This window comes from Epinephelus moara, chromosome 15, assembly GCF_006386435.1.
Source record: "Epinephelus moara isolate mb chromosome 15, YSFRI_EMoa_1.0, whole genome shotgun sequence".
NCBI classification, from domain to species: domain Eukaryota; kingdom Metazoa; phylum Chordata; class Actinopteri; order Perciformes; family Serranidae; genus Epinephelus; species Epinephelus moara.
Window position 1 is genome coordinate 5,485,440 of NC_065520.1, and position 27,630 is coordinate 5,513,069.

The 27,630-nt window shown below is 39.9% G+C and overlaps 3 protein-coding genes across 3 annotated transcripts; 2 read left to right on the forward strand and 1 right to left on the reverse strand.

The window, feature by feature from the left end:
* Positions 1–3,507: 3,507 nt before the first annotated feature.
* On the reverse strand, positions 3,508–8,128 carry LOC126401737 (insulin receptor substrate 2-B-like). The gene is made up of 6 exons (XM_050063213.1): positions 7,997–8,128; positions 6,373–6,866; positions 5,742–5,988; positions 5,112–5,361; positions 4,433–5,021; positions 3,508–4,295 (listed from the first exon to the last, which is right to left on the reverse strand). Exons 2-6 carry the CDS (start codon positions 6,858–6,860, stop codon positions 3,872–3,874), a joined length of 1,998 nt encoding a protein of 665 aa, XP_049919170.1. The 5' UTR covers positions 6,861–6,866; positions 7,997–8,128; the 3' UTR covers positions 3,508–3,871.
* Positions 8,129–8,614: 486 nt separating this feature from the next.
* Positions 8,615–14,770, forward strand: LOC126401739 (cytochrome P450 4F3). Its single transcript, XM_050063216.1, has 13 exons — positions 8,615–9,073; positions 9,393–9,537; positions 9,657–9,710; positions 9,845–9,972; positions 11,170–11,291; positions 11,386–11,532; positions 11,687–11,810; positions 11,915–11,981; positions 12,074–12,203; positions 12,315–12,448; positions 12,610–12,674; positions 12,754–12,836; positions 12,916–14,770. Exons 1-13 carry the CDS (start codon positions 8,870–8,872, stop codon positions 13,133–13,135), a joined length of 1,623 nt encoding a protein of 540 aa, XP_049919173.1. The 5' UTR covers positions 8,615–8,869; the 3' UTR covers positions 13,136–14,770.
* Positions 14,771–16,035: 1,265 nt separating this feature from the next.
* LOC126401744 (uncharacterized) lies at positions 16,036–26,774 on the forward strand. Its single transcript, XM_050063221.1, has 11 exons — positions 16,036–16,531; positions 20,075–20,224; positions 20,370–20,495; positions 21,319–21,476; positions 23,469–23,568; positions 23,656–23,754; positions 23,877–23,897; positions 25,342–25,362; positions 25,494–25,523; positions 25,614–25,670; positions 25,766–26,774. The coding sequence occupies exons 1-11, from the start codon at positions 16,450–16,452 to the stop codon at positions 25,783–25,785; spliced, it is 864 nt and encodes a 287-aa protein (XP_049919178.1). The 5' UTR covers positions 16,036–16,449; the 3' UTR covers positions 25,786–26,774.
* The last annotated feature ends 856 nt before the right edge of the window (positions 26,775–27,630 follow it).

The window sequence follows — 27,630 nt, forward strand, 5'->3', positions numbered from 1 at the left end:
GTCTGTAGGAGAAAGTTAAAAGCCATATGGAACACAGACAAGGTGTCTCTAGACTGATAGCTCAGGCTGTAAGAGGACTGGTTGGAAATCCAGAGTTCGCTTATTTGGCCCTCATCCAGGGCAGGTGAATTTTAAAGGCTGCTGTCCAGAGGAGAGAGTGAAAGGCTCTGTGAAACACAGTGGAAGAGAGAGGTGAATAGCTCAGGCTGTTAAAGCGCTGCTTGGAAATTCTAAGGTCGGCGGTTCAGTTCTTAATCCAGGGCAGGTGAATTTTAAAGTCCAGCCCCAAAATAAAAAGATTATATGTGCGCAAAGAAGAGTTCATACGTGCACCAGGATAGCTCAGTGGGTAAGACTACTGGCCTTGGTGCGGGAGACTGGGGTTCAAATCTGGTCAGGTTGATGGTTTGATCCTTATCCAGGGCAGGTGAAATTTAAAGTCCAACACCCGAATAAAAAGGTTAAATGCGCCCAGAGAAAAGGTGATATGTGTAGCAGCAGGATAGCTCAGTGGGTAAGACTACTGGCCTTAGTGTGGGGAACTGGGGTTCACATCCAATGCTACCATATGCATGGCATGGAGGAGCCAGGACGCTGGGAAAAGTGGGGATGTCATCTTATTGAAAATCTTGAATAGTTTCTCTTGATTTGCTTTGACTTGTATGTATGTACACAAATTCTGTTTTATTTATTTTGCTGTGCATTGGCTGCCGCCTGTCCTGATTTGTTAATGTTATTTTTTGTTGTCTGCCCCTTATACCCCGGGGAGGGGTCAAAAGGAATAAATAAATGAATAAATGAAAATGAATCATCCCCCACATTCAGTATGTGATTAATGCACAGTTACACTATTAAAAGTGTAACAATAAACTATTGTAATCTACATATCTAGGCATAAGGTGGCAAGGACTGGGGTAATAGGGAAGGTGGCTAGGACTGGATAGAAAGGAAGATAGCTAGGCCTAGGATAGCAAGGTAGGGATAAAATGTAGATAATTTAAAGTAAATTATTAATTTAAAGTAATTATTACATTTATAAAGTAATACATTTTAAAGTAATTATGTAAAGTAAATTAATTAGTAAAGTAATTAAGAAAGTGAAATGTTAAACATTCCTTTCTATCCATCTATCATCCAGTCCTAGCCACCTTATGCCACATTCATGCCCAAGGCCTAGCTACCATCCTGTCTGTCCTAGATATGTAGACCCTAACCATAACCCTTTTAATAGTGAACTGTGCATTAATTGCATACTGAATGTGGGGGATGATGACATCCCCACTTTTCCCGGTGTCCTGGCTCCCCCATGCCATGCCATGCCCTGCCCTGATGTTCATATGGTAGCATCGGTTGTGAACCCCAGTCCCCCGCACTAAGGCCAGTAGTCTTACCCACTGAGCTATCCTGCTGCTACACATATCACCTTTTCTCCGGGCGCATTTAACCTTTTTATTCGGGTGTTGGACTTTAAATTTTACATGCCCAAGATAAGGATCAAACCATCAACCTGACCAGATTTGAACCCCAGTCTCACACACCAAGGCCAGTAGTCTCACCCACTGAGCTATCCTGCTACTACACATATCATCTTTTCTCCGGGCACATTTAACCTTTTCATTTCACCTGTAGACAAAGCCTTAAAAAAATTAAATAAATGATTTTCCTGTATAACTAATTCAAAAATTTCATAGTATATGTCAAAAACTTAAATAACTCGGTATATTACATTGACAAAAACTCACCATGTAAAAAGTGATTCAGTGCCTGAGGAACTAAAGACGTGGTGGATGGTCAATGCATGAGACTTTGACACTGTAGGTTTGACTGAGCATTGTATGTCAAAAAAGAAAATCCTCATAAAATGTCTCAGTACAGTATGTTGAAAAAAGTCATAGTAAAGTATGTCATTAAAAATGTCATTAAAAACAGACTTCTTTAATTACATGTAGCTCACTCCTCCCCAGCACTGTCACAAACATATTTTAGTGTTCAATGAGAGTTTGCCTCTGCTGGAGGGCAGTGCTTGGTTTTGGCTCGACTGTTTTCATTGCAGCGGCCTGGTCACAAACTTTCTCATTGTAGAGCTTAACAGTAAAATATGCTGCTGAAAACATTTGAGAATCAAATTGATTCTTTATTCATATTTGATCAGTGCTGCCTGGTTAGACAGTTTGACCACAGTTCATGAGCAGTGAATGACATGTTAGCTTTCCACTTTGACACATGGCAAAAGTTGACAGAGGAGCTGATGTTCCCTTGGAAACAAAGAAAAGCTACATGCAAGTGATTCAGGGAAAAAAAGCCCATTGTTCAGCAGGGAGAGCCTCAGATGATGGTGGTAAAAGCAGGTTAATGATAACATTGTGTAAATGAGCATGTGGAACTAAACTGCAGAAAAGCAGACCCACACCAACGCCCCAACAATGTCTGTGGGGCCCCTGGGGAGTGGTGACGCCCCTGTTGAGAAACACTTCACTACAAGGAGGAGGAGGAACATGATTCTTTTTCACATATCATCTGTCTTATGTAACACTGTGTGGATATACAGACAGTTTCGGCAAATATGACTATTATTTCTATAAAAGTTACCAACCACAGCAATAATGATAAATGTTAATAAATAAGGGCAGGGTCCATGGGAAGGCTCCTGCTCTTTTAAAAAGTGAAACATAAGTTTTCCCCACCTAAATAATTTTAATACAGTCCCCTCATACACTTTGATAAAAACTAAAACATCTTCAAGGTCCAGCCACAAACTGCAAACTCCCGATGGAGTGGGCGCTCCAAAGAGAAATCAGAACTTACATCATCATACTGAAAGCTGACCGATCCCTGATGCATGGTATCACTCCATCTGAAGTTGTCTGCAACATGAGGAGTAAACTATCACCATTTCAATAAAGCTTACTTGATAAAACCTTGTCACACAGATTTATGTGCTGAGCAAAGCACATTGTCACAGCACTTCAGAGATAGTAACAGGGATTACAGGTGGAACAAACCTTAATGCAATTCCACTGTCTGTCAGCCCACATTTAAAGCATGCATCTGAACACGAGTGGCTGTTCACTGAACGTGTCAGGTCATTTCTGTCAAACACACATCCTGTCTGTATCTCCTACCTGTGAGAGCTCGCAGTTTGACACAGCAGGCCACGTAGTCATCAAAGAAGATTCTCCTGATTTTCTCCTGATTCTGTTGTCCAAAATCATGAAAAAACATAGTAGAGCATGTCGTCAAAAATTACGAAAAAATCATGAAAAAAATCATAGTATGTCAAAAAAATGTCATAGTATAGCATATCAAAATATTATATCGTAGTATAGTATGTCAAAAAAAATACCACAGTATAATGTCAAAAAAAATAGTGTTTTGTCAAAAAAATATAGTATAGTATGTCAAAAAAATATAGTAAACAAGAACATTCAAGTCTTACACTGAGCTGTGTGAACTCATGAATATTGTCAATAGACGGCGAGAGAAAAATGTGCATTCATGGAACTTTATTCTTTGAATTCTTTCATATAACAGTGGAGCGTCTTCAAGTGCTGTGCAAAACCCAAAGCTTCATTAATCCACTCCAAAAGAGAACAAAAAAAGCATTGACAAAAAGAGGAAAACTGAGGTCAAACACTGAGTGCATTCACAGACACTAATATTGTCAGACAACTTCATTTTCTCAAACATATACTATAATATTCAATCGAACCTTTAAAGCCCCAGTGTCTCTGTGCATGAGCACTGCCATAACAAGTGGGCAACATGCAAGTGATCCAGTCACACTGAATTACTTGATTCAATAACTCTTTCATCAACTTGAAGTTTTAATTTTTGTGCCCTGCTGCACCAGATGTAATATCTCAACAAACACTCAGGATCTGTGCTTAGTTTGCAGACAAGAAGGCAGAAACAAACACAGCCGGTTTCTTCTCACAGATTGATCTGACGCAGCTTGGAGTCGACTGGTGCTGCCTGTACCGGAGTGCAGACTAGCCTGAACTGCCCTGGTGTAGCCTGGTGCACGTGGGACAAATGGAGTCACCACGCCAGATCCATCAACACTCCTCACAGGAGACGAAGTGGCCCCGGTCTGTGCTGGGAGTTGTCTCTGCTCGGCTGACGTCTGCACCTGCCAGACATCTTCCTGTGGTCGGGTATAGCAGCTGGTGCTCATCTGTGATTGGCCAGCATCTGCTTTTGGCGCTTGGAGTGAGGTCGCCAGCCAGTGTGGCTGACGGTGTTCACTGGTCTGGTGATGTGGCAGCTGCAGAGGAGAGTCGCTGTCAGAGGTGGAGCTGCCAAGGACAAAAAGTTGTATTTTAAAAGTGCATTCAAACAGAGAACATTAGAAATAAAGTCTCAAATAAAGGCCTCGTTGTCTCTGCGGCCTATTTGAGAATTGACAGTAATTTTGTTTCCAGGTTACACCTACCTACTGAATGACGTGCGAAGGAAAGGGTAAGCTGGCTTGTTGTGTTTCTGTGGGCTCGCCATGACCACATATTCATCCTGAGGCAGCACAGACGAGCTGTGGCTCACCAGTGGCGACATCATCATGTACTCCGGCCCTTCCTCACCCGGTTTGCAGCCCTCTATCCCAGCACTGCGGAGGTCCCCTGTCACCACAGCTGGGAGCTTATTCACTGGGAGATGACGGTCCATCTTCATCTTCATGTAGCTGCCGGTCTCAGCCATGTAGCTGTGACGGGATCTGACAGGGCTGAGGTGTGAGGTGGAGCTCAGAGAGGGTTCAGGCTCTGCTTTGTGTGGTTTGAAGGGATCTCCGTGATGTTTAGTTGGACTTGTCTGGATTTCAGGGTTTCGGGGGGCCAGGCGAGAACCAAGCGGTCTCACATTCACCTGCTTGTCTCTGTATTTGGGTCTGCTGCCTTTTGAAGCCAGAAGGGTTTGAAGCTGACTGTGGCTGGAGGTGGGTGACCAGCTGAAGTTAGGAAGCACTCGCTGTGCCCTGATTGTCTCACGAACCACTTCATGAATGTGCTGAGCTACTGCTGTGTTTCCTGTACAGAGCAGACATAAGGATGAGGGGTCACTGCCCTATGGTAAGGCAGAAATTAATTTAATAAGCACATTTTTTTATTCTGAATTACCTTGATCTCTTGCTTCCATCCAGATCTCTCCAGGACCGTTTGGTGCTGACCTGCCAAGCTCCAAAAAGAACAAACCATCCAAGTGGCCAAAGCGCCGAACACTTAGCAAAGGTATTGTAACCGATGGCAAAGCACGGAATGCTGCCACTCTGACCAAGATGAGAGACGTAGCTGTGAGGCAGAGCCGGCTCTCCCCCGCCAGAGACTTGGAATAGCCCAGACTTCTGGGCTTCACCGTGACGGGCCACACCTTAGACAAAGGTGAAGGGAACAGGTGAAGATCAGACAGAGATATTTATCCAATAAAGAGCTAGTGATACTTGAAGATATCATATGTAACATTTCCACAGTGGTGTAATATCCCCTTTTCCCTCTTTGCTATAACTTGGGGGAAAACATGGGAAACACCAGATGCTATGTCACAGCGAGAAAAGAATCATTCAAGGTTACAGAATTTTACTGACTAACAGTAATACTGCACAGCACCAGCATCACCAGTAATATCATGATAATTCAGGGTATTTTTGTGATAACAATATTCTTGCAGTATGACAAGACAGGGTCGACTTTTTTTGTGTATGTCGACTTTTGTAAGGCAGGAAAAAAAATCCAATAAAAGTCTGGTCTGACCTCTTTGAAGAAAGCAGCAGGGGGCAGAGTGCAGTACCCGTCATCATCTCCATATAACCCTCCATGCTCTTCATCCCTCTGCTCCTCCTCCATCAGTTTCTTAAGAGCCAGGTACCACTCTTCTTGCTCCTGCTGGTCCTCTGCCACTAGCACCATGGTCTGATCCTTGACATATAGCGCCACCGTGTGGCCTTTCCTGGAACTGCCACTCCGGCTCACACTGATGCAGCACCTCAGGTAAATCACCCTGTGGGGAAGGATTTAATTTAATAGCATTTTAAATGTTTTCGTTACCTTATAGACAGCCATTCGCCAAAACTCTAAAGCCAATGGCCACTGCTTTAGAGTAAGCTGCAGCTGGCGGGATCTTAAGATTTATTTGCACGCTTAAAAACTACCTTGTAGGACTGATAGGAGGTTGGGGTCAAAGGTAACTCAAAAAGTAGTAGTAGCAGTAGTATTCCAATTTATTAGGTGAAGCTATGGATGTATTCAGGACCTCAAACAAGTTACTTGGGTGTATAAAAGAGAACAAAGACTGATAACATAAGGTATGCGCATTTGGCTGGTGGCATGCATTGATGTGAAAACACTTTAAAACCTTTAAGTTGTTGAAGTTACTTTTACTAACCCTTGCTTGCTTGATCCAAACAGCGCAGCTTTACCAGCAGACTTCTCCATCGCTGTGAACGTCTCCCGGCTCTTGTACCATTCGAGACGGCTCAGCCCAGTGTGACTTCCTGCTCTCAGGACAAAATATTTTCTGTGGTTCCACTCCTGCTTCCCCAGGTAACCTTGTTTCAGCACATCAACCTGCGGCCCAGGGGAGGTCAGGAGAGCGCTGGCCAGAGGGACCAGAGTGTTGGAGGTCCGGCCAGCACAGTAGAGTTCCTCATAGAAATGGGACTGAGGACTGGGCTGCATGTCAACATAATGGTCCTGAGTGTCCTGGTCCTGCCTCATCTGATGACCATTCATCCATGGAGGCTGCAGAGGTGATTCAACTGGCAGCCATGTTTGGGTGGAGCTGTGGCTGACAGACGTAAGAGGGGAGCTGGAGGCAAGAAGAGATCCGTTTTCGTTGGCACACCTGTTGTGCCCTTCTGCACTCTCATTCATTTCAAGCTGTAAACCAGAAACATGCAAACAGAAGAATGTGAATCAGAAACTTGATATTTCTGCTTAAAAATGCAGCTTACATGTGAAAAACATTTTCTAAAGAAACTCCAACAAGTCCAATTGCCTATGATATAGCACTTATAATCCAAGTACAGACAAAGAAAACAAGGTGATGTACACAGGTTGACACAGAACATAAAAAGCCACCAATGACAGTCATAACAATACTAAAAATATCTTGCAGTAGCACTTAAATTTGGTGTAATCTGTTAAATATTGCACCCATGTGTGTATGTGTATGATTAAAAAAAAAAAAAAAATAGTAATAAAAATATTGACAATACATTTTTGAAAGAACAAAAATATAACAGCTTGGTAGTAATAGTAAAGGAGAAATTAATTAGCATTAACATTAGCTGACCTATATGAGGGAAATCATCCGAGGTCATTTGAGAGGTTGGTTAATGTGTTTTGTTTTGTTTTTATTAACACTCTGTGACACTGTTTATGTCTTAAAAAAGCAAAAAGTTCAAAAAATATTAATGATAAAAAAAAAAGTAAAGGAGAAATGAAGAATAATAGAATAATAATTAAAAAAAATAATAATTTAATATTAAGATGTGTAAGCTGTTGCAGTATGAAAGGTCCTGGCAGGGATGTGGCGATGGGGCCACTGATGAAAAATAATTAGTACTACTTGTTCAGGCTTATTGGGATATTCTTTTACAAGTGTCTAAACATAATAAATTATATATTGATAAATAGCAGCCTGAAGAGGTATAAGCACTCTATTCATCTTTAGTGCTAAAATTAGTCGAAGGATCCACTGAAAAAAATAACTTGAGACAATTTTCGAGAACTGCTAATCAATTTAAAAAAAAAAAAAAAAAAAACACTGGCAGTTTTTTTTTCTATTTTATAGCTTTACAACATGGGTGTCTTTGGTATCGGATAAAACAAGCAAATAACTTATTTTTTCACATAATTTTCCGTCGTTGTGTAAATATTTCATAATTAATAGACTACTTGAACTACAGTAAACATGGCGCCTACGTAACGTTAGCTAATTAAAGTAAGCTAGCTGTGTCGCGTTTTCCCTCTCACCGTTAGGACACAAATGTTTGATGAAAACTCACCTGAAACTGACAGGTATTGACAGTACAACTGGAAACACGGACAGTGTCGCCTGTTTTATATTTCAGGCTGCCTGCAGGAGTCCAAAAACGGTTTGGAAAAAGATTTCCAAACTAGTTTTAAGTGTAACTTCGGTGTTTAATCGGAGCCTGTTTGTCTGCTCACGTGCACCGGTGCCAATCAGTGTGGCCTTCAGGAGCTCCTCGTAAAACCTTACTCTCCAGTAAAGAGAAGTCGGACAAGTCGTTTAATTAAATTCGCAGGCAGGAAATAAGAAATATTTGGCCATTGCAGAAATTAATCTTGATGTACAAAAGCTGATAAATAAAACAATAACTATATAAACACTGACGTTTCAATTACTCCCATCAGAGCAAAGGTTGTAGTCGCAGTCTATGTCTTTGTGTTTTTTCGTTTTTTCAGTGAAGAGTGCCTAGATCAACATAATGTCAACAACTTTGACAGCAATAAAGATACTAATAATAAGAGAAAACTGGGTATTATTCTTATAATATAAACTAAATTAATAACATTTTTCAGCAAGAAGGAGAAACATGGTTTCTAGAGGGCTGCTTTTCTTTTCCAACAACTTTATTTGATCCATATTACAAATTCTTGTAAGAAAAATGACATTTCTCTGATTAACAATGCTTTTATCTTCATCAACATGATACAGTTAGTGGTTAGTGTAGCAGACAAAGGAAGTGTTGTCTCTCACAGTGGTTACAGCAGCTATCCCTGTTGAAATAACTGGGAGGAACACTTTCTGCATGTTTCCACATTAGTAACTTCTCATTGTGAACACAGCCGCTGTCAGAAGAGGGCAAGTATCAAGCAACCTCTGGATACTCATCCCTCTCTGTCTCTGTCCCAGGATGTCTCTCCTCTGGGGTGTCATCTCTCATGTCCTCAGCTGGACGGGCCTCTGTCAGGTCCTGCTTGTGGCCTGTGCAGGACTGGGAGCTGTGTTTGCAGTCTGGATGCTGAGGCTGCTGGCGCGACACGCCTGGTACACACACAGGCTGTCCTGCTTCAGGAAGCCACATGCAAACTCCTGGCTTTTAGGCCACCTGGGCAAGGTAGGATACACCAACCAAGGCGGTAAAACACACCTGCTCACATGCATTTATAGCCTTATTTGTAATGACATTCACCTCATCTGTTTCCTTTAAATGCTGTGTCATTATTGTAATACTTGGTAATTGCTGAAATGAGAATCTGGAAATGTAGCTGTAGCTTTCTCAGTGTGATACAACATGTGCCTAGTGTTGTGAAGTTTCCTCTTGTGTAATTCAGCAAACGAACCAAAACTCACTTGTTTCTTTAATTTAAAAAGATAGAGTTCAATTAAACTTCTGTGTATTGTTTAGTTTAATTTAATATTCGTTTGTGGCTCAGATGCAGTGCACAGAGGAAGGTCTCCTGCAGGTGGATGACTTGGTGCAAATATACACACACTGTTGCAGCTGGTTCATCGGCCCTTTCTATCACCTGGTCAGACTCTTCCACCCCGACTTCATCAAACCTCTACTAACGGCACCTGGTAGTGTATAATCACTGTAAACCTTTTTCCACACCAATGAAAGCGCCATGGCAACTAAAGCTTCATTTGTATTGTTCTTTTCTCTCTCCATTACATCCTCACTCCTTCCCTCAACCCAGCAAGCATTACTGTGAAAGATGAACTCATCTATGGCCATCTGCGTCCGTGGCTTGGTGAGTCAAATAGCTCATGTTGCTGAATTAGCAACAATAAAGTCAAATGACTGTGATTGCAATCACTGTGTGTGTACTGTGTAGCAAGTATTGATTACACTCCACAGTCAAACCTTCTCTGTCTTGTGTCCCAGGACAGAGCCTGTTGCTAAGCGACGGGGAGGAGTGGTCTCGTAAGAGACGGCTGCTGACCCCAGCTTTTCATTTTGATATTCTGAAGAGCTACGTCGCCAGGTTTAACACCTCAACTAACACTATGCACGTAAGACACACAGTAGTGTACAGATACATGCAAACAACTGCTGTCATTTATAAAATATATGTCCTGCATCCACAGTCTTACTTAGGTAAAAATTTACAAGTATTAATGTCGAAATAAACTTAAAGTGTCATTAGTATCATTAATGTGTTCATCACTTTAATGTTGCAGCTGGCAAAGGTGGATTTTATCTCAATGACTTTATATACTGCTGGGTAGCTTAATCTATGTATAGGATGTGATTTTGCCAAGTAGGACATGCTCCTGGATCAAAATCCAATATGGCGTTCCTGGACCAACATTGCAGTCAACCAATCACAGCCCTCTTACATCATCAGTGTGCTGCTCTTGGGCTTCTTTCACAATTCCTTTTTGCTTCTTCAGAGCTAAGGTTTCCAAATTGACGTTTGAACAGTTAAACAAAAATCCTCAGTAACATTAAACAAAAAGCTTTTAAGCTACTAAAGGGCTAGCAAGTTGCTAAGTAGGTAGCCTATGCTAATACGTAAGCAAGATGTTGATCCTTGATAGATTTAGTTAGGTTTATCCAAGACCATCATCATCACGCTAACTCTGGATAATTTGTTCATGTCAACATCAACATAGCAGCCTATGATGGTCAAGATCAACACAACAAGTAGTCCAGGATCAACGTGGCAATGATGTCCCTGGATCAAACAAATTATGCAGGATAAAGATGATGATGATGTTCTGGATCAACAAACAGATTATCCAGGGTCAACATGGCAGTGATGGTCCTACATATATATTAGAATATTCTATCCTATTGGCAAGCTTACTCATTAGCATGGCCTACCTAGTTAACAAACTGATTCGCTAACTCTGCAGTAGCTTATAAAGTTTTTGTTCAGTGTTACAGATGATTTTGTTTAATTGTACTAACTTCAATTTGGATAACTAGCTTAGCTTTTAAGAAGCACAAAGGAATTTGGAAAGAAGCACAAGAACTGCACATTGATGATGTGAGAGGGCTGTGATTGGTTAATTGCATTATTGACCCAGGAACATGTCCTACTCGGCAAAATCATGTTGTGCAAATAGATCATAGGCAAAAGGGGTCTAAATTGCAAGGCACAAATTGATTTAACTGAAGGGATTGTGTTTCACTGGAGCTGTACTTTGTATGACTTCATATGACAAATAAATTGAGCTCTCTGTTATATCTTTTCTGTCTTTCAGGAGAAGTGGCGCCACCTGGTGGCAAAGGGCACGACTAATATAGAGATGTTTGACCACATCACTCTGATGACTCTGGACAGTTTGCTGAAATGTGCATTTAGCTACAACAGCAACTGTCAGAGGTGAGGACACACATTTAAATATGTTCCACAAATATATTCTTCTCTTGATCCTCTATTTTTTTTAAAAATTATTATTATTATTTTCTCTCTCCAGGTCAACCAGTGAGTACGTGTCAGCCATAGTGGAGCTGAGTGACCTGGTAATAGATCGTCGGCAAAAGATTTTCCATCACTGGGACTGGATTTACTGGAAAACACAGCAGGGAAAACGGTTCAAAAGGGCCTTAAGCATCGTGCACAGGTGTGACCTTCTGACCTTTATGTAACGTAGTAGCACAAACAATACAGAACCTTTTAAGTCTGATGATACATTTTTATCTTATAATATTCCTGTTCTATAGTAACAATTTCCTGTTGTCTACTCTATTCTATGTTTGGGTAAAACTTGTTTGCAGGTTTACCAGGGAGGTGGTCCAGAAGCGACGAGCCCTGATCAGCCAACAGAAGAACACAGAGACAGATTTCTCCACAGCACCACAGAGAAAGAAGGATTTCGTGGACATCATACTGCTGGCAAAGGTAGGGGAGAAGAAGAAATAGGACTGAAAAACACAAGATGTAGACAAAAAGACAGTTTAATTGCTTTAAAGGATAGAAGACGATGTAATTCTGTATAATTGCAGGATGAGGATGGACAAGGCCTGACAGATGAGGAGATACAGGCTGAGGCCAACACCTTCATGTTCGCAGGTGAGATAGGTTAAAGGGTCTGCATACAACATTCAGAACATTAATGTAGCTTTGAGAATTTAAAGAATCAAACTCTCCTACCTTGTCCACAGGTCACGACACAACAGGCAGTGCCATTTGCTGGACGCTGTATAACTTAGCACGCCACGACCACTATCAGGAGCAATGCAGGCAGGAAGTGATGGATCTGTTGCAAGGACGAGATACGCATGAAATAGAGTGGTCAGAAAACACACACAGCCTGAATCACTGGATGTTCGATCATCGTAGTATTAAGTACAGCTGAAAGTCAGAAATTAGTATAATTTAAATGTGTTATATCTTTGTCGAAAGGGAGGATCTGTCCAGCCTTCCCTTCACCACCATGTGCATCAGAGAGTCTCTGAGGCTGCACTCTCCTGTGCAGGCCGTAACGAGGAGGTACACCCAGGACATGGCATTGCCAGGGGATCTGACAGTACCGAAGGGTGAGAGGGAGTAATGATTTCACTTCCATTTGTGAAAGAAAATTTTCAGGGATTTCCCTTTGCCTCAACGAGAAAGTGAAAGTGTGATAACCTTCAGACAGTGTCGCACTGAAGGTAGAGTGTTCCCAAAACTATAGTGTCTTTGTGTTACTCCTCCCCAGGTGCCATCACTTTGGTCAGTATTTATGGGACACACCACAACCCTGCTGTTTGGACAAACCCACATGTAAGAAATAAAAAGAAAAATCTTTTCACTTTGGCTCAGCTATGTCATGTTTGACTTAAGTGATCCACTCTTTTTATAGGAGTATCAGCCGCTGCGTTTTGACCCTGCAAACAAAGAGGGACAGGCCTCTCACGCCTTCATCCCCTTCTCCTCAGGCCCCAGGTACTGCGTCCTCATTGCCGTTGTAATATCTGACATAATTCTGAATATGCTGGTAACGACAAGCATTATGTGTTTACAGGAACTGTATCGGTCAGAAATTCGCCCTGGCAGAGCTTCGGGTTGTCGTGGCGTTGACCCTGCTCAGGTTTCGCCTGACCCCGGGGGTGAACCCTGAACTCGGGACCAGCTCTGGGGGAGTCCGCCGTCTCCCCCAGCTCGTCCTGCGTGCAGAGGGAGGTTTGTGGCTGCAAATAGAGCCACTGGAGCTGTACAGCCTGGAGGAGTTGCAGGACGAATGATCCAAGATGACGTCCAACACAATCGCAGAAGCATTTGCCTCACACCTGGAAGTTTAGCACCGTTCTTGTCACTGGATTTATGTTTATTGTATAAGCGTGTGTGGATTATGAGACATGCAAAAGGTCCCACCATCGCTCCTACAGAGGAGCAAGACACACAGACTGTGAGGTGGTTTTGCCATTTTGTCTCTTTGTAGTCATTTTGTGTCTCTTTAAGATGAGTTTGCTTTTCTTAAAGGTGATTCAGGCCCTTTTTGGGTCATTTTATGAATGATGCATGAATAACAGTTTCCAGATGTTTGTTGGGAGGGAATGATCTGATCCTGGAAATATTTCTGAGATGGAAGCCAGATTAAACTACTGAATTTACATGTTTGTTTAAACAAAGGGTTGAATGTTCGCACTATCTTGTCCTATGACTAACTTCTTTGTCTTGTCAGCATTGAGCTGCAAGATGTTTTGTGACATCCACTTGTGAATGTCATGAAGGCAGTTTAGCAGGTTTAGTGAGTCATGTTTTGATAGTTATTTGTTGGATCACAGCTTAGGAAAAAGAGTAATGAAGCCTAACAAACTGCTTCATAAAAACAAAGGTCAAACATGCATTTATACACATGGATTAGTTACTGAATGGGCCTTCCAGGCACAGGCCCAGGGGCCCAAACTGTCAGAGGCCCCCCTGGCCTACGTACTGACCAGGAGGAGACTCAAAAAGACCACAAAGACATTGAAAGGGAACTGCAAAGAGACACAAAATAACAACTAAAGGAGCAAAACAACCATAAAGAGACACAAAATGACCAAAAAGACAAAAAATTCTGTCAAAGAGAAACAAAATTACCTAAATGGGACACAAAATGACTGCAATTCCTTGCTCTCTGGCATCAGTAAAAATCCCTCTCCCCTCTGACCACATCACACCAATCTTGGCTTCTCTACACTGGTTACCTGTTGCTTTTAGAAATGATTTTAAAATTTTACTGTTGACTTAGCCCTGAGAAGCCTTGCTCCAAGTTATATAACAGATCTTTCACTGCCCTATGTTCCTGCTTGCGCCCTGAGATCCTCAGCTACACATTTTCTTGTTGTTCCGAGGTCTAGATTAATTCACAGAGGTGACAGAGCCTTCGCAGTCAGAGCTCCACGACTTTGTATTGACCTGCCTGAGGAGATCAGGGCTGCAAACTCAGTCTAGCCTTTTAAATCACTTCTGAACTATGTTATTTTTACGCTATTTTTATTGCTTTTATCTTGTTTTATTGCTTTGTCTTTTATTTGGTTTTGTAAAGCACTTTGTAACTGCATTTTGAAAGGTGCTATACAAATAAAATTTAGCATTATTATTATTTTAACATAATTTGTAACATGTAATTTACTGCCTCAACATGTTTTATTGTTCTAATGACATGATCAAATTTTTTATTGTATCAAGTTTGTTTTAAATACATTTTAAGTTTTAAAAAAGCTTATCCACATCCTTGAACTTGTTGCAGGCAGAGGTTAAAACAGGTTTAGGACACAAAAATGTGAATATCTTTGGTATCTGAGTTAGATTATGATCTGAATTATGAAAGCCAAGTCAAGCTAGGGCCAAGATTTTAGGCCAGTGCATTACTCTCAAATTTAAAATAAAGAAAAGAAATGTTAACTCGGGGCTTGCACATTATTTGATTTAAAGAATCTTAATGAGAATATTCCTGTGGGGACAGTTATGTAGGGTATGATATATAAACATATTTCAACCCATGGGAAAACGTCTTTGTAAAAAAATAAATAAATAAATAAATAAGTATGTGGCAGGAAGAAATACACTAAATTAAATAACTGAAGTAAATCTTTTAAATAAAATATTCACCCTTATAAAAATAAAAGAATACGTAAATAGTTAAAGATAAAACAAAGCAATAATGATACCACTTTTTTGAATCAATTAATTGTTGTACCTTGATCATTTGTTTCATTGTTTTAATTGATTCAATAAACTAAAAACCACACACTGAACATTTCATATTTTCTGGGTGCAGTAACAAAGTCTGGACACTAGGTGGCGGCAAAGTGCCATTTTAACTCAATATTCGTTAAAAACTATTATTTTTATAGCTTTTTCCAGAAGTAACTAACTTGAATCAGTGAGTGTGTTAGTTGGTGATATATTTATGGTGAGTATGTAACGTTAACAATTTAAAGCCCATTTATGACCATACTGTAATTATAATCCATGTCCCGTCAGAGGCGGGGACACACACACACACACACAAGGCCCGTTTCCACTGAAGAAGTTCCCGGTACTATTTGGGGGGCAGGAACTACTACAGGAACGTCCTCTTGCACGGCTCTCTCAACCGCCGTGTCTCCACTGAGAGAGCGGAGTACGAGGAAGGTTCCTGTAAAGTTACGGGCTCTGGATGTGACGTAATCGTTGCGCGACCATTTTGACCGGGGCGACGTAGGGACGTTGTTAGCTGTTAGCCGATAGCGGTGTCTGTAATAACTCAGTAAATGGCCCGTGAAAAAAACATTTTTTCCAGCGGATGTCTTAGTTACAACATGATTGAGCTAACTGGAGTAGTTTCATGTCGTATCCGACAACGGGAGGCTTTTAACAGATGCTGTTGTGAGCTGTCCCTGTCAGCTGCAGCCACTACTGATGCTTTCCAGACATCGTGATTTCCCATAACTGAATAAATACCACACATAGCAACACAAAACTGCTTTGCTAGCTCAATCATGTTGTAACTAAGATATCCGCTGGAAAGAATATTTTTTTCACGGGCCATTTAGTGAGTTTTTTTTACATGGCGGCGGAAGCTATATGAACGAGCTAACCCTCGTCTGCTGAGTTTTAAAAATGCCGGCTATTTTGTAGCTTTCTGTTCACGTCACATCCCTCCTTGAGTATATCCAATCAGCATCAAGTAAACCCCAAGCCCCAGCCAGGAGTCTTTCGGGGCCGTTCTGAGTACCTACACCGAGGCAGGGACTTGTTTAGCCCCTGTAAAAGATCCGGAACTCTGTCCTTAGGGGGTGGTTCCTGCGGTGGAGACACGCACCAACGGCCCCGGCCCCGTAAAATTATCCCTTAGTTCCTGCGGTGGAAACGGGCCTACAGAGTCTCTTGAGGCGGTTTCATTTTAACTTTCACTTTCAGCCTCTTCCAACCATTTCTCCACACTTAACAGCCGCTAACACTATTTTAACCTAGCATAGCTAGCTTGTGATGTTTTTATCTTGTGAATAACGTCATGTGACATGCTCCTCTGGGAAAGCAACTTGGTTTTTCTCCCGTTTTTGAGTTTAACCGACGAAGAGTGAAGATGTGGCCGTGTGAGACAGCAGCCATGGTGCTAGCCGGGTGGCTGTGTGTTACACGGCTGGCTGCTGTGTCCGCAGACACTGGTAAGAAAACCACACCTAGTTACAGTCAGCGTGTCTTCAGACGTGTAAAATTGTATGTTGTTTGGTTATATGTGTATGTGTATGGTGTGTGTATATGTGCAGGTTGTGTCGCCGTACTGGGGTTTCCACATGGCCCCACCCAGTAAACCAACATGTTGATACAACGTTAACTACAGAACATTTACACTAATGCAGGCTAATAATCTACAAAGTGCATGAGAGTTGACACTTCAAACACAATAGATTATAATCTACCAATGGAATAGAACTGACATGTATATTACTGAAATAAATAAATAAATAAAAATAAATAAATTTGCATGGTGATCACGTCTATATATATATATCAGAGAAATGTTGAAAAAAAAATGTCCCAGTACAAAATAGCATGGAGTTTAAATTATAATGGCAAGAGCTGAAAGTCCATTTTAATAGTAATTTTAAACATTTTTTCTGAAGTTAATGACAACAACAGCAACAAGTTTTACTTTGCTGAGTATTGTTTTGCACTGGATTGCCATTGATAAATTCGTAATGCACATTACATTTCTTAGAGGTCAATTTTTTTTTTTTGTCATTGCAGTTCCATGCATGCATTATTTGAAATAATTTTTGTTATTGAGACATTGGTTATTAGCATATTAAAACACACTGAGTCTAGTTTTAAGTTTTAATGTAGGAGGATTTAACAGCATTTCATTCATAGTAACCAATAGTAAAAAGGTTTTTGTAGCAGTTAAATTTAGAACAGCCAGACCATACAGACATATCAAGGGCCTCATTTTCACAGTAAATTAAGTAATTAATTTCATAATAGTATGGATAGCTGAATAATACTCACATGATGACCTTTGAAAATGTTTTAATTTTATGAGGTTAACTTTTAAAGACTAAAGATTAAAATTGTTAAATTGGTGTAAACACTTATTTATGTCATCCCTGTTACTCGTGTCATATCCTGTTACTCTGGACAGGTAACAGGGTTGACCATTTCAAGCTAATTTGCTTATTGCTACTAAAACAAATGCTAGCTAAAGCCCATGCTGTGTACTCTGAAAGGCAGCCATCTGTAGATAACATTATGAGAAATAAATAATTGTTTAGATTTATATGTTAGAGAACGGTAACAGGATTTATGTTGTATGCTTGTCCCTACTGGGAAAACCTTAATAAAACATCAAAAATAGCATATCAGAGATGATTTACTGCTCACAGAGATGCTGTTAGTATCCAAGTTTAGAGATAACTTCCTGTAAATCATGTCAAATCTGGCATGTACTTTTATTTTGGAATGACCTAGGTACACCTGTTCAGCTGCTCATTAACACAAATGGCTAAACAGCCAATCACGTGGCAGCAACTCAGTGCATTCAGCCATGAAGACATGGGAGCAATCGATAAGAACACATTTGGGTGGAAGAACAAAGATATTGCTCTAGTAACCTACAGTGTTAAAGTTAAATAAATATACCCACATGTTATGAGCCTTAAATAATATATCACGCTTTAGTACTTTGGCTAAATCAGAGCCATAGCGATAGCTATCCCGTTAGTGGGACAACAAACTCTGAGAACTTCCAAGCAAATTTTAAAGTATGCGCTATCGTGATTTAAGTTTTAATGTCTACATTCTCGCGTAAAAAATCCAAAACTACATTCCAAAACTGTAGTATTTTAAAACTTGTAACTTATAATTGCGGTTCCTTTCCTCTGCCATTGTTGCTGCAAAATGCATTATGGGATACGTGGCTGTCCCAAGTCCACAGGTTACCACCTGATGTATCCTCGACAAAATGCACATTTGGATATTTGACTGTACTTGGCGAGATGTGGACTTCTGAATTGGAACAGTACTTGGGCTGAGACTGATGACGTTTCTCAAGTCCACAAGAACACAAGTACAGAGAAGAACGCAGATTGAGAAACAGTCTTGGTCAAGACGACCTGCTGAAGTTCAAACCAAAACATATGAAAGATGATTTAAGTAGTATAGCAGGAGAAATAGGTTCCCATGCAACTGCTTGGCATTTTTTTTGTAACTTGTTTTTTAGGACCTTTTTGTGCCTAGTTAAGAATTCTTCTTGTTGCCAAGGTCAACTCATGGCCCTTGGGCTTTATTTGGCAGCCATCTTGAATTGGCAAAAAATGCCAATTTTACAATTCCTGAACCAGACAATATACAAAGACAAATTAACCCACTTTTTCATATAATTTAGACACCATTAATCAAACGGAAAGGTCATTGACATGCTACAACCACTCTTTATTGGTTAAAAAACAACAACAACAACAACAACAGGCAAATGACATATTTTAGGCTCATAACAATATAACTTTTGCTATTTTGTTTCACAGTTGTTTCCAGCAATAGCCAAATGTAGCTACTTTATTATCTACATTTGGCTATTGCTGGAAACAACTGTGAAACAAAATAGCAAAAGTTATATTGTTATGAGCCTTAGCAAAAGTTATATTGTTATGAGCCTAAAATATGTCATTTGCCTGTTGTTGTTGTTGTTGTTGTTGTTGTCAGTCATAAGGTGATTAAATGGATGATGTCTATGATACCAAGATGAGTCAATTCCAGGATGGTGAGGAAGACCTCAAATCAGACCAGGTACCTGATGAAGTGTGAATAATGCTCACGAACATCAATTCAAGATGGCCGCCAAACAAACCCAATGGGCCATGAGTTGACTTTGGCAACAAGAACTCTTAACTGGACACCATTAGGGTCCTAAAAAAAACAGGTTACAACCTATTTCTCCTGCTAGACTAAAGTGACTTTGAACGTGGCATGGTTGTTGGTGCCAGACGAGCAAGAAAACCAGAAAACAAGACTAATACACAACAGGTGTGAAGGGAAGACTCTGGGAACAGGGAGGGACTAACGAGACAGGTGTGACAGAAAACAGGCAGGAAGTAAAACCAGACACGACACATGAAGGGAGAATCTACAAAATAAAACAGGAAACTGGTTAAACATGAATGAGTAACATAAAACAAGGAAGAACAGAGACACAAAACCCCAGAATAAAGTTCACAGGATTACAAAATGTTAACAAAAACCCCGGGTCATGACAAGAATAGAATAGAATAAAGCATAGAGAGTATGGTGAAGCAGGGTGACCCAGAATCTAAATGTGTAAAGTAGAGGAACAGTTGTACACCTTTAAGCAGTGAGTAGAATAGACTAAATGAGCTAAATAAAGGATTGGAAAACCTTTATTTAACTTGCTGATTCAGCATTCGTGCTTCTAGGAAAATAAAAAGCAGAACAGAAAAGTAAGAATGAACCAAGCAACAGAGAACATGGAAGAGGAGAATAAAAAAACGGAACAGAAGCCAGTTGAATAGAATAAAAAAGAGAGAGACCCACTGTCAGATCCCAACCTTACAGATTCGTCTGTAAAATGTCAGAAAATAGTGAAAATCACCCTTAACACTTTCTTATGACCAAGGTGACAGATATTTCATTTACAATGATCCAAAACAGAGTAAAGCAAGAAAAACAGCACACTGAGCCTCTTGTTGTCCTTGCAGAGATTTCAGTCTACAAGAAGGTGGGCGATGAAGTCGTCCTCAAGTCAGACACCACTGCCGGCCCCATCACCAACATCATGTGGAAGCATGGTCAAAACATCGCCGTCCAGTGGGATGGAGTCGAGGTCGATCGCTATCGTCAGTTCATAGGTAAACTGAGCGAGTTCAGCTCACTTCTTTGGTATATGTGGGAACAAACGTGCTCCAGTCAAATGTTTTGATTGATTAATGCTGAAGTGTACAGTGGTGTAAGCTCTCTGCTGAGAAGCTAACACTCTCTATGCTGGTTTTAAAGATCGTGGTGACCTAAACATCTCAACTGGAGAGCTGACGATCAAAGAACTGACTAAAAATGACAGTGGACTGTACACACCAGAAATCAACAACATGATCAAGACTACAACTCATCTCTTTATCATCTGTAAGTGCGGAAATTACACACAGTTTATTCTGGGAAATGTGGAAGCAAAAAAGTCAAGGTCCCGAGCCGGGCCAGTTAGCTCGCGACCTCGCTCTTCTCCTCTCAAACGGACTTTCTTTGTCTTCCATTAGATATCAAAAACTCAAATACTCAGAGGTCAAAAAAATCTCTGGAGACACGTAGAATCAGATGCAACTGAGTTTAATGTGCTCGCAGGCAACAAACACATCACAACCCAAATGAGCCAAGCTCCGGATCAAGGCTGGAATTTCTTTGTTTGCGCTCGCTCTTTTATCGTAGAATTTCTGCTGAGTCATCTCTTTCCCTTAATCCTTCTCACTTGGCTCTGATCGTAACATATCCCACCTCTGCTGAGTCACTTTTTCTCCACCATAATGGTGTCATATTTCTGCTGAGTAATGTTCTTCCTAGATCTAAGACCGCCTCCTCTTACTAGGGTCATTCTCAGGACAAGCTTTAATTCCCCTAATTTTCCACCAGTGTTTTCTGAACCCATCCTCATGCTATTTTTAGAAATGATTCACAGTGAGTCCTAGGTACTTCTCCACCACAATGCTTAAGTGCTCAATGAGTGTGTGTGTGTGTGTCATAAGAATACATGAAATATTAAACCAGTGTGTAATTTGTCAGTTGCACAGATTATATTGCTTCAACACATATCTTTTAAAGGTCAGCTAAAAGGTACAGTATATGTCTTCAGTAAATCAGTACATTACACTACAGAAATCACATTGAGAAACTGAAATGACTCTGAATTATTATGACTCTAATGGATTTTTTTTTTTTCCTGCAATAACAACAGCTCCCATCCAGAAACCGGATGTTAGAAAATCCTGTGACGATGAGACCAGCTGTATTTTGAGCTGTGATGGAGACACCACAGGTGCTGAACCAGTCAGCTACAGCTGGATGTCAGATGACAAGGTCTTAGGTTCATCTAAGACGCAACATATTACAAAGGTATGCTATACTGCACACAGTGTGATGATGTTCGACAGTGTGTGTTTTCACTATAAAGTTTTGTTAAAGTTTCTTTAAATGTTTATCAGTTACTTTTCAAAATCCACATGAGCCACTCCAACCATCAGCACAGATTAGATCCACTGCACCGATGTTACTTCAAAAGAAAATAGGTCACCTTCAAAGCTGGTTCACCATGGTAAATGGACTGCACTTGTATAACGCTTCTCTAGTCTTCCGACCACTCAAAGCTCTTTTACACTACGTGTCACACTCACCCATTCACACACGCTTTCACACAATGGTGGCTAAGGCTACCAGACAAGGTGCCACCTGCTACTCAGTAATCATTCACTCGCACTCACACACCGATGGAACAGCCATCGGGAGCAATTTGGGATTCAGTATCTTGCCCAACGATACTTCGACATGTGTACTGAAGGAGCTGGGGATCGAACCGCAGATCTTCCGATAAGTGGAAAACCCAAGAGTCACCCAAGACTTTTTACCCATACTTCCATCAACAAAATGGTTTTTACTTTCAATAGTAATAAAACGTTTGTTCAACCAAAAATAACCCTTCCATTTTCATTCCTTCAAGGTTCATTCTGACTGAAAATGAATGGTAGGAAGTAGGTCAGGGGCCACTGGCTACATTACTTTACTTCCAGGAAACTTTACAGAGAGCGAGGGCAAAACAGCATCGCAGATCAGTCGGAAGCTCACACTCGCTTAGCTAAAATCACAAAACTAAATCTGTCAGCATGTTAGATTTTGTGTAACACTGAAATCTGTGACCTGTCAGATTCTGTGACCCTGCATCAGAACTCCCTTAAAAATTGTTCAGTTTTGTATGTTGTTCAGTGGTTAGGGTTAGGGTTTAGGGGCTGGGTCCCAGATTCTGACAGTTCACAGAATTCAGTGTAACACCGACATCGATATCTTCACTTTACCTATCTCTCCTCTGATTTGTGTGGGTGTGTGAAGGGGCGACACGCTACTGCAGAAAAAAGATATAGGGGTTAGCCTTTACCTTTGGCCAGCTCCCCACAAGAACCTCTTACTCAGGGCCGTTTGGTCTCAGGGGACCCAAAATCCCCTTTTGGGACATGTTTCTGGTGAAGTGATGTAAATGCAAATATTAGGGCACTAAGATGGCATTAATAGTCATACAAGTATGAACTTTGGCAAGGAGTATCCTGACACAAAGGGGAAAGTAGCAAAATAAGAATTTGGGGCTTGCTGCTAGCCTACTAGCCTTCCAGAGAATCTACATGCCAGCAATGTGAACCCGGAAGTGTTGAGTTCCCCCAAAGTTTTATGTTAGAAATGTACAGAATGGGTCCCCAGCATTTAGAAACTGCCGGATGCTAACTTGTGTATGTTGGGCAATTTGCATAATTAATGATAATTAGCATGTATTAGCATAATCACCCATGTAGGCAACTGCTTGTCCGATGTGGACAGTATTGGAGTGGTTTTGGGGGTTATTGAGGATGCTGAATCCATGTCTGACATTTTCCAAATTCAAAATAGTTGTTTAAACCAGATGCTATATTTCAACTCCCCGGAGCTGACTTTGATTAATTTAATGGGATTTCGAAGTTTTAAAGGACGCTGAATCGATTGGACAGGTTTTAAAACGGAAGAACTTCATGCAATTTTTTTTACAATTGATGTATAAGTATCCACAGATATCTTCGTCAGAGGTGTTCATCAGCACGCTTCTTGTTTAAATCAGAAGTTTCAACCACCTGGTGTTGTCATAGACATTATGTAGAACAAATAAAGCATAGATAAAATTCAATTACTTCCAAATTTGGGTGCAAATTATCGCATGTTGTCAAATTTCGTTTTTTAGTTTCCATTTTTCAAACACATTTACACACAGGGGATGACACTGAGTTTTACATACATTTGGTACACTAGGTTGTAAATATGATTTGTGTGTATAAATGTTTGGTTATACTAACTGTTTCACTCTACTTCCAGGCCACCAGTTTAAGTGTAACTGAGTTCAGATGTAAACTGTCGAATCCAGTCAGTCAGGAGCTCAGCGCCCCACTCCCCAACCCGTTCGTCACAACTGATCGTAAGTCATCACACTGAAAACATTGAAGGAAATGTCTCATTGAGTTCAGATGTGTACAACGCTGTCGCCGCTGTTGTCGTTTAACAGCACCTGCAGGAAAACTGAACATTTCCACAGGAGTCACAGTCTTCATCAGTCTGCTGATAGCTGTGCTGCTGCTGGTTGCCGTTCACAGATGTAAAGCAGGTGAGAAATCAGCATGCAATGACATCAGGCGTCAGGCGTATGTGATTTGTCTGTATTTTATATTAGTCTAATAATGATGAGAGAAAAATGACGTTCTAATCTTTCTGTCTGATTTCTTCTAGGAATGTGGTTCTTCCAAAAATGTAAGAAACCTTTTAAAGTTACAAAAAGTTTAACAGAAAATACTTTATACATCATTTTAATAAAGAGGAGTAAAACTGTGTAAATCCTCAAATTGTATGCCCATTGCAGAGAGAGACTGTTCATGATCAGCTTATAAGAGACTTAAAATAGTTCATCAGAAACACTGGAGGTCAGAGATTGGCAACAAAGCATCTGACAATTGAACTGAAGTAACTTCCTGTTTACCTCACACTGCATTACAACACTGGACTTTGGTTTATTCACCAGACGTCTTTTACTCAGGGTTAAATGTAGACCTGATTGAATGAATGTTTACTGTGAAATTAATGCTAATTAATATGGAAGCCCATTTCCGCCAGTATAATAGAAAAAAGAAACATCCCGTAAGTCATAACAATTAGAAACTTCCTCAAAATAATAAGCTTTTCGTTATTACCAAGTCATTATTTTGAGGTAATTAAATCATGAATTTGAAATAAGTTAATATTTCAAGAAAGCGTGTCATTCTAAGTCGTTATTTTGAGAAAGTTTCTCATTATTTTGGGGAAAAAATCTCATTAGTTTGAGATAGGTAATTCATTATTTTGGTATAGGTTATTATTTAGACAAAGTTTATCATTATTTTGGACACTAAGTAATTATTTTAAGACTCTAAGTCATTATTTCGAGACAGTTAGTCAATATTTTGAGAAAGTAACTCATTGTTTTAAGATAAATAAGTCGTCATTTTGAGATAGGTAAATCATTATTTTGAGAAAGTATCTCAATATTTTGAGATAAGTAAATCTTGATTTTGAGATACGTTTATATTTCAAGAAATTTTTTATCACTTCCAAATGCTAAATCCTTATTCTGAGAAAAAAATCATATTAGTTTGGAATAAAACGTCATTATTTTTGCGATAAGTAAATCATTATTTAAAAAAAAAAAAAAAAAAAAAATTCCTTTTTTAGATTAGTTATTATTGAGAGCAAGTTTCTCATTATTTTGAGATCCAAAGTAATTATTTTTAGATTCTAAGTCATTATTTCAAGAAAGATTCCCACTATGTTGAGAAAGTATGTCATTGTTTTGAGATATATGTTATTATTTTAAAAAGTTTCTCAATGTTTTAAGATAAATAAGTCATTATTTTGAAGTAAGTAAATCATTATCTTGAAAAAAGATTTCTCATTATTTTGAGATAAGTTATTATTTGAGAAATCTTCTCTTTATTTTGGAAACTAAGTAATTATTTTTAGATACTGTCATTATTTTGAGAAAGTTTCTCATTATAATGACATACATAACCTCTTTTTTTTTTCCCATCACACTGGTGGGAATGAGCCTCCATAAAATAAGTAGATATCTGGGCTTTGGTGAAGTTCTTTCATGTTCATATGAAGCAGAATGTGATAAGCGCAGACTCTTAACATATTCTCTGCTGTGATTTTCCCCCTGCAGCATCCATGCCGTGGGAAGCAGGTCAGTCATTTAAATTATTTACGCCTTTATACCTTTTTAGACCTTAAAACTCAAACTGCTTGGACCTTTACAGATGCAATAACAGCCTACTTCTGTCATGTATTTTCTGTTAATGTTGCCCACCACTGCAGACTTCTGGAGGAAGCACGAGAGAGAGTCTTGTAAGTTTCAGTCTGTTTTCTGTATTTATATTTCTAACTTTTCATCATGTTGAAAAAACTGATATCCATACATGCCTATCTTTAATACAGCAAGAGATGCTGCTGAATCTAACGGCAGGGCTGCTCAAGGGAAGGGAGAAGCAGACGGTAAGATACAATCACTTGCCTGTCACTAAATATTATCGTTACAGCAATATATGACAGTATATGTGTAACTGTTTTTTCCGCTTGTCATTTGGCAGAGGAAACACCAATGAAATAGAGAGCCGAATGACACCAAGTCACGACCTGTCAGGTCTGAAACAAGACGATTCGAAAGATCCACAGTGAAGCTGAGCTATCCCTCAACAGTCATGTCAGCACCAACGCCTCATATTTAGAATAATATAGCCAAAATAAAATATATTTGAGACATAAAAACAGATCAAATGTAGGAATGAGGGCGTTTAAGACTCTTGAAAAGATGTTTTTAAGACTTGAGTCCTGCTGCTTGTTTCGAAAAGAATACATTAGTTTAATTATGTGCTGGAATCTACCTTAAGTCACGTCTATTAAAACAACATTCAAAAGACACAAAAAAAGAGGTACATAAAAGTTATCTAGCATGAAATATAACCATATATAGCCAGGATTATAATCAAAGCTTTTAGACTTGAAGCAGATCTTCCTGAGGTCTGTAACTAGATTTTTTAAAGAGGCAATGAGGGCCGGCAAAGTTAAGACAATACAAGGAAAGCGTGCTTTTCCTGTAACGGACAGCGTACCTGACACCGACTGACACCTCGAGCTCATTAAAGCGAGCAGGTCTGCTGTGGATCCATGCAGCCTCACAATGTCGGGGAAGTGCTTGGACTGTGTAGGGAGGACCTGGACTGGCAGCAGAGGGGGAAAAGAGACGCCATTGTTTGGTTTGGACCGCTGGCTCGACCAACAAGCAAGGCATTGTACAGTACTTTACTGCTGACTCGTCAGCAGCAGCTACTATGTGTGTTGTAAAAAAAATATTGAGAGATTTCAAACTCAAAATAAGTCAATCAGCTTTTTTGTTATTTTTATTTTAATTTTACTGACTGTTTGGTGTGTTTAAAATGGAGGACAGGTTTGTTTTTGCACTTGTCTTTTCTTACTCCAAGTTTTTCCTCCTGAAAATAACAATAGTCGCACTCCAGGGTCAAATCAGCCCTTTTACTGTATAACTTTAAGATTATTTGTTAAACTTTTTTAACACGAAATGCAGCACTACCTGTGGATTATTCAGTATATTATGCTGATCTGTTCTGTACGACATCTATTGCACGTCTGTCCGTCCTGGAAGAGGGATCCCTCCTCAGTTGCTCTTCCTGAGGTTTCTACCGTTTTTTTTCCCCGTTAAAGGGGTTTTTTTGGGGAGTTTTTCCTTATCCGCTGCGAGGGTCATAAGGACAGAGGGATGTCGTATGCTGTAAAGCCCTGTGAGGCAAATTGTGATTTGTGATATTGGGCTTTATAAATAAAATTGATTGATTGATTGATTGATTGATATAGCACTGCCATTTTTAAATAGTAAAAAAAATTATAGGTGCTACAAATGTCCCACAAAACGCACTGTTATTCATACCCTGTCCGCTTAGTATTTGTTGTGGCTTATTAGTGTTTTAGGATGTGAAGAATGTAAATATGTAAATGAAGTGGGTTTTTTTATAGGCTGTATTTTGTTTTGTTTTTAAATGTATATGTTTCCTACAGTAAAATAAAGGAATGGTGCAAAGCTGAACCACTTGAGGGCAGCAAACTACATGTGGTAATACAGTTTAGATACAGTTTAAATCCATGTCTGTGAAAACATGGATGCTTCACACACGTCCCCCCCCTCGGCAGCACAGAGGATCTACACAATCAGCACATTTTCAAGGTGGACACCCAAGACTAGTGTCACCAATTCAGTATCTGACCAAATGCAGCCTCTTCCTTTTTTGAGTCATGGTGTTGAATAATGGCAAGTAAAGTGTTGTATGCCAAATACTGTGATGTCAACCTTTGACCTTTTGGATATAAAATGTCAACACTTGATCAGTTTATCCTATTAGACTTAAACGTTTTATATTAGACTTCTTTTTGTAAAATTTGT